Source organism: Trematomus bernacchii, unplaced genomic scaffold, assembly GCF_902827165.1.
Source record: "Trematomus bernacchii unplaced genomic scaffold, fTreBer1.1, whole genome shotgun sequence".
In the NCBI taxonomy this organism is placed as follows: domain Eukaryota; kingdom Metazoa; phylum Chordata; class Actinopteri; order Perciformes; family Nototheniidae; genus Trematomus; species Trematomus bernacchii.
This window is the reverse complement of record NW_022987714.1, coordinates 19,551,548-19,563,019: the sequence shown is the minus strand read 5'-3', so window position 1 is coordinate 19,563,019 and position 11,472 is coordinate 19,551,548. Positions and strand designations below refer to the sequence as shown.

At 39.1% G+C, this 11,472-nt stretch overlaps 1 protein-coding gene across 1 annotated transcript; it reads left to right on the top strand.

Annotated features, from left to right (window-relative positions):
- The first annotated feature begins 1,850 nt into the window (after positions 1-1,850).
- wu:fa25f02 (uncharacterized protein C11orf24) lies at positions 1,851-11,142 on the top strand. Its single transcript, XM_034141603.1, has 3 exons — positions 1,851-1,959; positions 4,644-4,935; positions 6,714-11,142. Exons 2-3 carry the CDS (start codon positions 4,800-4,802, stop codon positions 7,529-7,531), a joined length of 954 nt encoding a protein of 317 aa, XP_033997494.1. The 5' UTR covers positions 1,851-1,959; positions 4,644-4,799; the 3' UTR covers positions 7,532-11,142.
- Positions 11,143-11,472: the final 330 nt, after the last annotated feature.

Here is an 11,472-nt window from a genome sequence, read left to right as displayed (position 1 = left end):
TGGTGACAGCAGCTCGCCCAGGACATGAGATAACACGAAACTCCTCACACTTCAAACTGCTCCCACCTTCAGTTCCTATTGGATCTGACTCAGGAATGACTGACGAAGAGGATGATCTGGATCTACAACTTCCTGACCCACCAGATGAGGAAACTCATCAGCTTCAAAACGAGAATATCAACCCCGACGGTCCTGTTCCAACCAGATATTCAATCAGAACAAACTTACTTGACTTAAAGAAGTCAAGAGACTGTAGATAGTTGAACAATTACAAAAAGGAAATTTTTGCTAGTGACAAAGAAGACTCAGTCATTGAAGTTAAAACATTGAAAAATTCATTTCTTTATTTGATTACTAAGAATAAGAGACCTTTCTTACTGAAATTCGTATTCACATTTCATTAATATCAAAAGTCAATGTTCATCTGAAATAAGGGAGGGATGTAATGTTGTGACATACTCTTTGGTCCGGAGTTGTGAATGTGAATACCCGGAATGTTATATGAGTGACACCAGTTATGATGTAGTACAGAGCGTGAATAAAGCACAGTTAACGATACTCGCTGTCTCCTGAGTTGTCTACAATAAAGCAAGATACACATACAAGAGGACAACACTATATTGCCAAAAGTGCTTTGTTTTGAACGTTCATCAGTATTATAATCAAAAAGAGAAATATGAACGTTAGTTTTTACTGGAATTATCAAATAAAGTCAACATTTCACAGTCTTTACTGAGCTGTGTGGGGTTTGTTCAACTTGTAAAAGATGTTTGAATGGTGATATACACAGTGATAGATGTTAAGGACTAACGTTTATAATAAATACAGTATTTATTTTTAAGATCTTTTCATACAATCATACGTATTGGGATCATTTGTATTAATGTGGACCGGAGGAAGAGGGTGACGAGCATAAGTTTCACTTTCCTTTTTATTTCAATTCCAACTTTGGTCATGAAGAATATGTTTCTCTGTTGTCCACGTTCATAAAGCATAAAGCAACAGCATCAGAGCACGGTGCAGAGTCTCTCGATGAATTTACAGTCGTCCGTCGTTCGTATTATACATCCATGTTGTAGTCCGTTGTATAGAAAACTGGAGTTTCCATAGTTTCCCCACAGCAGCAGACGCGGACTATCTGCCGTCATGATTTCCGAACCTTTTCTGTGCTTTTGCCGGTCGTTTTCCCTGTTTTGGGTGTGTTTCGCAGGTTTATCGCTCGCTGTGCGAGCGATTGCAATAGGGTCTTCGCCGACCTCTGGTCTCAGACCCTAATATTAACATTAGTAATAAGCTTTATATTTGTATAGCACCTTTTATCCAATAATTGTAGCCAAACTCGCTTCACAGCAGTTCAATAGACAAATTAGTATAACATGACAGGATAAAAGCAATGTAGAGGAGCTACAGCTACATTTCAACAAATATATCCACTAAGATTAATACATGAAGACTTGTGACTCGGATTTGACTTGGACTCTTCTTGGGTGACTCGGACTTGGACTCGGACTCGAAAAGTGGGGACTCGAGAGTGACTTGGATTCGTGAATTGGTGACTTGACTACAACACTGGTTTGTTGTTGTTATTATTATCATTATTATTATTTATATTATTATTATTATCATTATTATTAGGGTTAGGGTTAGATGACGTAGCAACAGACATATGTAACATACCGGCGGTAAATTCACCTAGACTACAACATAAAGTACAAACCAACAGTGGCTACAACATTTTGCAAACCTGCAGCAAGATTGGGCATTTTAATGGTATCTTGTTTTAACCTGGTGCGACCTGCAGGGGGCAGTAACGGCCGCTAACGAGAGTACGCTGCCAGAAATAAAAGTGTAGAAGAAGGGCGCAGACTCCTGCCTACAGGAAGTGTTGAGTTGGTGCTGGTAGTAGCTTTATTTCTCTGTGCTTGTTTATTTCATTGACTCTGACAGAACATATCCCTGGTAAGTCTCTGAATTTACATTAAATGTAGTTAGCATGTTAGCGGTTGATTTATCTTATCCAGATAAACCACCCGAATGAAAATGGCTTGTTAGCATTAGCTAGGCTGCAGTGTTGGTGTTAACTGGGTTCTGTGCTAAGTGGGATGTACTTTTCATTATTTTACTTTAGAACACACCATGTTAACTATCCATGGTGTTTTAAATATATTTCACTCACCGTAAACGTAGCAGTCTGAACTGTTTACGTGTTGCTACTGCCCCCGTGTTAGCATCAGTCTGATAGGGGCTAAACTTTGATGCTACCTATTTGAACGGAAGTTAATGCTACACAATTTGACTTGGACAAGTGTTTTGTGTTAGTTGTTCATGTGTACTTCCTTGTCTTATTAACGCAGCTGACCGGACGCAATAACGCAATGTGTTATGTGTATGGCTGTGAATTCTGGTCAGGGTAATATTAGGGGCAATATTCAGATAAGCAGGTCACTTCTGCGATTGTTGAATGGGGTTTGGTCCTTTTTTTTCCCTTCATATAATTGTATCTTCAGTGTGTACTCGCGGCAGACAGTGTTTGTACAGTAGACCGCGTGCTTTGTGTGTATCACTACTTTTCTCCACGTAGACACATGTAGCGACCTTTGACTTTTTCCTGTTTACATTTGGGGCAGGTCGCTGAGCTCATTGAAACCATTGCGGCCCCAGGGACTTTAATGGCATTTTATATGGGAGATATTCAATAGATAACTTATTCAGTTAAACAGGTTGCCAAAATACGCCTACTCGGAGACTTTTGTCTTGCAATTTACAGAAAGCAAAATACCATGTGTTACAGGTTGACTAGCCATAAAGCTAGAGTCCAGTACTCACTCTGCACAGAAGTTATTGTTCTGCTGCATAGCACTGTGGTGGTATTCAGTCAATCAGAAATGAATGTTAGAACTTGGTTTAACTAACCACCAGCCAGTCAGGAGATGGGGGGGCCCTAACGTTGCCTAATATACCAACCACCCCCATTAAGACCAAATAAACATGTCCGTATGGTTATAAAAGTAACAGAAAGCTAAAAGAACATTATCAACAATAACCATACTTTTAGTGCAAAATAAATACATGTTGTAGTTCTTTGTTCTTTAATCTGCATTTACAAAAACACATGAACTCCGATTTCTATGAATAAATGTTTTGCATTACAAGTTTGTCTCAGTGAAGAGCAGTGCAGTACAGACAGTGACACCTTTTTCACAAGTGATTTCATGTCCCGATCAAATGGGAGAAATCCTGGACAAATATATATCTGTATTTTCTAAAGTTATCATGTTGCTCCTGCTGACTGAGTATATGGTTAGTACATTTACTTAAGTACTATACCTAACAACACTTCTGAAATGCCACAAAGGCCTCATCTTGTTGTAGGAGAACATCACTCTGCCGTTACAATATGTTGACTCTGCATTTTGGTGATGAAATCATGCTTAGTAGTTCTCAGATCAATGGAGCCATACACTGCATCAGGCAGAGCAATGCATGAGAAATTAAGGATTTATGTTTAGTCCGATAGACCCACCATATACTCGCTGACGCGTCATAAACATTTCAGAAAATGCAGATACTATTTGACTGGTATTTCTCCCATTTGTCCTGGACATTGAAATCTTCCCTGACACATTAAAGGGCACCGCCATATGGAATCTGTTTATGTAAAATTGTTAACTTGTGGCAAAGATGTCAGTCTTTTTGTACGGCCCTGACAGAAACTTGCATTGTTCTGACACTAGATGGCAGGCGTCCCTCACGTTTGGCTTGTAGCGCTGCTCTCTGTACTGATTTCAATTGGTCTCATTGCAGCTTTTACAATGCAGTTTGGATTATTTTTTGCATCTCTTAATAAACTTATTTCAACCCTACAAGTGTGTGTTACTTAGACTGGTAATACAGAGGAGTTTTGCAAAAGCTTTGTAGCCTCTGGTACAATATGTTTTTAACTAAATACACAAGTGATGGGGAAAAAGCACAGAAACAAATGGTTAAGGCCCTGCCTGCTGAAAAAACAACTACAAATGTTTTTTGGGGAAAAAACACAAAGGCAGCCAATGTTTTTGCTGAATCTATTGCCAATTGTTCTGGACGTAACTTGTTGCTATAACCCAGACACATTAAGAAAGGAAAAGTTGCATGGCACATGATGGAGGCTCACATTTATCACAGTTCATCCTGCCTTTACGATACGTAATTCCGCAAATTCAGATATCACAATAAAGTTTGATTTTGGATATATTGTGCAGCCCTCACACACGCATCAAAAGTTGAGTTGTCAGGCGGTTGTTGGGATACACTACAAACAATGTCGTTTATTTTTTACTCTATCCTAAGTAGGCCACACAGTGCATGTTTTAGTATAGTAGTAAGGTTTGATACAACTAAAGTGTCCAGACAGAGCAATAAAGTCAGAAATGATTGAGAGATTTTGATAATAACACCAGACAAACAGACTATTTGTTTACTTTTAAGTGAATGGTCAAATACATTTGACACAACAATTAAGGCTACTTGATGTTTGTATGATGACTTGTATCCCATAATCTAAAGCAAGTGTTCATAGTCCACTGACATGTACTGACACCGATAGCTGTGTGGAAGGCTAATATCTGAATGATATCTCTAATGGCTGCTGTTGTCTTGTGTAGGTCCGGCTGGATGCTGCCTTCACCTCCTCCATCCTCCCATTCCAGCTCAGCCTGTTGAGTGTGTGCATGTGTGTGTATGTGTGTGTAAATTGAGTCTTGATCCATGTGAGCATGTTTCTGTAGGATAGTGTATGCGAGTGTGTGTGTGTGCCCACCATGTCCCCGTCTCCCTCGCTGTGTCTCCACCTTCCCCTCCTGCTGCTTCTCCTCACCTCGTCTGACTCTTCCCTGGTTCCTGAAAAGGAGCCGGAGACCCAGCCCAGCGCCACACCAGCTAACTGCACCACTGGATGTGAGTATTTGTTTTCATTTATTTAAGAATGGACAATGCACATTAATTAATATGAGCACTTGAGTCCATCATGTAAATATGCCAGATTTAGCCATAAAGGATTTTTTATCTGCAGTAGCTGGCAGGTTGATGGCATTAAAGAAAACATAAGCTCAGAAAAAACACTAAAGCACAATTGAGGCAAATATAAAAGCACATATGCAAAATTAAAATCAGATTCATACAAACCCATAAACCCACAACAGACACACAAGCACACACATGAGCACTTCTAAAAGCTTCTAGGTTCAAACCATTAGAGAAATAATGAATAACCCCTGTTCCAGTTGATGACATGTTTGATTGTCATATAACACTGTTTTACAGATTTTGAGAAAGAGTTGAGTAGGAGTCAGGTTTCATACATAAAGGAGCTGTGACCACGTGATACAGCAGAAAATGCCTTTGCAAATGTGTACATGTCATTTGGTATATATGTCCGCTATGCAACGATGCAGCTGTTCATTCATCCAAAATCAAAGCTGGTAAATGTTTGAATGTTTTCACTATATAAACTGCATTTAAATGTGACCAAAGCAATACAAGTTCCACCATCTACACGGTGTAGATACGTGAGGGATAATGTGCAGCGCGCCAGTTATTAATAAGAAAAGAACCCAGACTGGGCGAGCAAGGTTCCAACAAGAAGCCGAGAGATCTTGATTCACCCTGAAGGTGTTTTCCAAACTTTTATGTTTTATAACTAATTATTACACTGCTAAGTTTAATACTCTATGCTGTTGGTCAATTTTAAATATTCTGAGGTTTGCCCTTCTTTGCTAGCATACTAGTGTCTAGACAAGAACAAGAAAACAGTGCAAGAGAAAGTAAAAAGAAAACAGAGAGAGCTGGACAAAATATAGAAATCATCAGAAGAAAAGAGACGGGAAGCAAATACTGACAGCAACACGGTATGAGCTCTGGCAGTGTTTAAAGACTGCTTAATGACAAAGGAAATGTGAACAGACTTGGACAGTTAAAGAAAACTCAGTGCTGCCTACATCTTAAAGGGGACCTATCATGCAAAATGCACTTTTGTACGTCTTTTATACATGAATATGTGTCCCCGGTGTTCCAGAGAACTCACCAAGTGTCAGAAAACACAACCCTCTCTATTTTCCTCCATACCCAAATCTCTAAAAAAGGGGCTGCAACGGATCTGATCAAAACTGATCCAGATTTGAACACTGTCCTGACGTCAGGACAGTGGCGCTACGGCTATTGGGCCAACTCCACCAATCAGGAGGAGACAGCCACGGCCATTGCCGTTAGAAAGCGCTGGAGACGCTGTAGTACATATGCCAGGCCAGTAGATGGTGCTGTTCTCACTGAATCTGCCCTTGCAAATGCAGAGCTAAAAAATGTCAAATTGAGCAAAATGAGGCATGGCTAAAATGCATGATCTGTTTGGTATTTTGAAAAAAAAAAAAAGTATAAATATGCCTTATATAGGTATGGCCCTACACTATATTATTCAAATATAGCATGATAGGTCCACTTTAAGTTATGTTGCCATTGGATCGCAGTGGAACCGACTATCTCTTTCAAGCGGAAGCAACACTGTCATTTTAAAACAAATATTATGAGTCAAGTCTTTTTTTAGTACGTTGCCGCTCGCCTTCTGGATTCTACTCCTCCTGCCGTTGTTCGTTTTCTCATGTATGCCCGGCCTGCTGCACACTTGATGTTTTTTTCCTTTTTATTGAGCTTAATCACTCATGGACTTTTTTGTTCCCCAGGTGTTAATGGTGGTGGCAGTCAAAATGAAACAGATCGACAGATGAATGAGTCAATAGACGGACTGGAGAAGGTGTCCCTCAACCAATCTGCATCCATCAACCACATCTTAAACATCTCTGTAGTATCTTCAACTCCACTCAACCAATCTTCAGAGGCACAGGCTGCTCATACTGCGCCCATCACCAGCACTGCTGCTACTACACCCACAATTGCAAGGAATCACACCTCAACTACACCCACACCACCTCCAATAACTCCAAAAACAACTACACAAACAACACCCTTCATGACAACATCAACGACTCCACCAACAACAACAACAACTCCACCAACAACAACAACAGCTCCACCAACAACACCAACACCAACCACCAGACCACCACCCTTCTCCACAGCAGCAGCGTCAAACCCTGCAACAACTATAAAAACTACAACCCCACTACCAAAAGCTAACACGACCCTTATGGTGACTACAACCAAAGGTACGCAACAGACGAAAGCCCCAAGCTCTGCAGCGCCACCACCAGTTCAGACGTCTTTACCCAAAGAGACCACCACCGTAACCGTCAGGAGCACCACTACTGAAAATAACAAAGAGCCTGTTGCCTTTGGAACGGTGGTGGAGGTTGCTGGGTTGCCGTTGACACTGCAGCTGGTGGACACGGCGTCTTTACTCTCCGTCTTGCTCTTTGGCCTACTCTTCTTCTTGGTCTCGGTGGCCGTGTTCGTCACTCAGGCCTACGAGAGCTACCGGAGGAAGGACTACACCCAGGTGGACTACCTGATCAACGGCATGTACACAGACTCTGGGGTTTGAGGGGGGAGGCACAGCGCGTCTTATTGCCTGGAGACTGTAACATGGAGGATGGACAGCATGGTGCCGCTGTTGATTCACAAAGTGAGTCAGTGTTCCTGTTAGACAGTTCACAGGAGAAGAGGGAACGGACTACACCAACAGCCCTGATCTGCTCCACTTAACTCTTGTTCTTCCCTGCTTCTCTTTCTTTAATGGCTTCAATGCTAGGGGTTTGGTCCCAGTTTGCCAAATGTTGAGCACGTTGCTTAGGTTACCTGTACGTAACCCCGGTTCTATGCGTATGTGCGAAGCCCTCTATTGGTCCACGGCAGATCTCCTCCACTGCTGGTCAGTCAGTCCAGCTGTGGTTGGTCAGCGTGGCTCGACCAATCAGGATGCTTCCAAGGTAAAACAAAAAGAAACTGCTGAACATCATTTTTTCTTTACTGAAATATATGTGTAGGCCTTATTGGCAAATTGTTTCAGGTTTTGTATCTTTTCCAGATGAATGTATTTCAACTCTTAATTTATAGCATTATGCATTTCTTTCCACATTCAAATCGATGTTTCTATTTGGAATATAAGGTCACAACGATATGAAGGACCGAAGCAGATTTGTGAATATAATATACGAAATGGGACTTTATTTCACATAAAAGGGACTCAAAATGTTAAGTAAAAACTCTTTACAAATGCTTTGTCAACCTTAAACAATGACTTACAAGACGTCTTAAGAATAATACACTAAGAGGGCTAAGCAATAATTCAGTATAATAATCAATATCCTTCGTATCAAATCTGATCATGTGTCTGGGCAAAATGTGAATATTTTAGAAAACTTAACTGAGGAGTTCACTTAAAATTGGTCACTTACATTTGAATAATTGTTTCTGATGTAATACATTCAGCCTGTCTGTCTGAATGCTGTTACTTGTAGTTATTTTTTTATATGTAACTGATAGAAAAGATGAACTACATGTGTGTCAGTTGAATTATCTTTTGAATGTAGCCAATAATTAACATCGAGTGCAATGGAAAAGATCTGTGACCGGGAAACCGTTGGTGCACATGAAATCTGTCTGACAGTGATGGTGTGTGTAGCATTTCTCTCTTGCGGTTTTCAGTTTGTTAAACCTACTTTTGACCTTGGTAATTAGACTGAGTAGGGCTGCACGGTTTGGAAAACACAAATAAATTGCGATTATTTTTGATTTGCGATTTTATAGGAAAAGAACATTTACGAAACATTTTTTATTTTATCATTGAATGACATTAAAATGATCAACAGGTACATTTTTTTTTTTTTAAACAATGATTATGAATTAATTGTGTGGAAAACAGGACCTCAATAATTCATTCAGATATTTTTTACATATCTTTCCTTTACAAAATATTGCTTCTACTGCGATTTAGATATTGCACTGGTCCATATTGCGATTTCTAAAAAGGTATTTCTAAAATGTTCAGCCCTCATCAGGACATAGCACTCAGTTCTTTTTCAATTCTACCTAAAAATATAAGACATAGATAGAGCAGACTTTGATTCCGATTAAATGTTCGATGAATTGTGCAGCCCTAGTTCTGAGAAATAATGATACGTCAACAACATCTTAAACTGTTCAACATCTGTTTAGACGAATGACAGATGTTGTTATAGCCTAGCTTAGCTCAACTCCTGCTAGCCTTTCACATTCTTTGTTACTGCAGCCAGCCATTACTGTCACCATTTTATAATGTGGACATCGCACTACTGCAAACGACGAGGGTTACTATGCCAACATGTTTTACTTTCTTTTTATATCAAATATTTCGCAAATGATTGCATTTGATTTCAGAGTCTTATGATTTCACCGTCGTTCCATTAGCTTTCATTGATGACATTTCAGCTGCTTAGTTTCTTGTTTTTGAACGTGTCCTGCAATGAATCATGGGAACGGCCCCATACTAGCTTATTTCAATACATTTCATATTTTGCTCACAATTAATGTCTTTTCAAAGGCTCTGCTATTTCTTATCTTAATTTTGAATTGTCTGTATTAATCCATCTTCTGTCTGTATTAATGACCAATGTATGGGTATTATTTTGTCCATTGTTCCTAAACAGAGAATTCATCTGGCTACAGATATAACTCTGTATATTTTCTCATGTTTTAGTTTTAATGTTTCATATTTCATTTATGCATTTCAAGCCATTTTTCCACTTTAAAATGCATCACTTTTTTCTCATAATTATTCCATGTGTTATCCTAATGAATGGGTTTAAGTTGCCATTATCTTTCCCATAATGAGTGAGAAACTGAATTATGGAAGTTATAAATGTGAAAGCAGGTGTCTTAAAGTTTGCATTACAGTTGAAAAGTGATGAACACACACTCGGCAGTAACTGTTACAGTTATGACCAATATGTAATATTAGGAATTATGGACGGATGTTCTAAGTTGCTCTCAATAGATCTCCAGAGAACAAACAAACGTATTTCTTGTTGCCTTTCTCTTCCCTCGACCACTTTGTATTAGCGTTCTCCTCCTGAGGGTTCATGGTTGATGGACAGTTGCCAAATATTCACTGAAGCACATTATTGTAAGATAAAGCCATGGAAACATAAAGCCATTACTAATGATATACGATCATCATGTGAAACAGAGTATTTGTGCAGTAATTACAGCAAAAAGCATTACCTTAATCTCTTTATTTTATTTGATTATTATTTTCCACATCTTTAAAGTTTATGTCACGCCATAATAGATTTTTTGCTTATTTTTTTTGTAAGAAAATAAAACAATCATTGTATTTGGAAAATGTCTGGTTTCAGAATTGCAGGGGAATATAAAATGAGTTTAAAAGAGCATCAGAGGCCATTGGTACTGAAGGAAAGAGCGGCTTTGTTTGAAATAATTTATGTCTAAATTATATTTATCTCGGGAACAAGATCTTTATTCAAATTTTTTGGGAAATTCAATCTTTTTGTATTATCCTGTTACAGCCATAAAACTAGATCTTTGATTGGAACACCAGTTCTTATGAACAAATATAATCCTGAGGTTATTCAAATCTGATCAAAATATGAGTTAATGAAATGAGCCGCTCTCATGCGTGGGTGCTGTGATCTTTTTTCATGATCTCTCACTAATTTTATTAAGATTAGCATGGGAAATGTTCTCTTGTCATTATTGATCAAATCTAAAACCAACCCACCTTCCACTCATTGGATAAAAACAGACATAACTGTTTGGTATTTAGAGATATTTAGCATAGTTCACTTCATTCTTTGTTCATTTATGAATACGAGTAACAATTGGGGTTATGATTTCACATTCTGTAAGTTGACTCAAGTTAAGTGAACTCCAAATGTCAGACGATTAGAATGCAAACTGATGATGTACTGTGTCCATGACGTGAGGGAAGCGTTTTCATCATTTGAGGATTTTCTAACTTTGATTTACACTTCTGATGCCAATAATTGTAACGTGAGCTGTTTGAGCTCCTGGCTGATGAGTTCAGGGTGGATCTGTGTTTGCAGGATGTCGAGAAATGACGTGTGTGCCAACTCAACATTGTACGAATGCACTTTAAAAATATATTTTTACTTGCAGAGTAAATAAATATTGAAAAAGAAATGTGACTTGTTTGTTTTTGAGTCGTCAATGGAGTCTAATCTTTACGTTTGATCGTGGCTGCGTGGTGTAGTGCAGTTATGCTGTAATACCACCAGTCTGCAGGCAGAGGGCGGTCTCTGATCGGGCCTCTGTACGGAGGCCCCCATCTGCCCATCACACTCTCCAGCTCCACCGAGGGCAGCTTGGCTTCTGCACAACGTATTTGTAAAAGGTGAAATATTTTTATTGGGCCAGTTTTCCGAGCCATTCTTGTTAATGAAATAGAAAAATGCACTCTAATAAAAATTCCCATTGCGTGTTAAACACTGGTTTCTGTTAATGTTTGGCAGGAGAGATGTTGTTTCC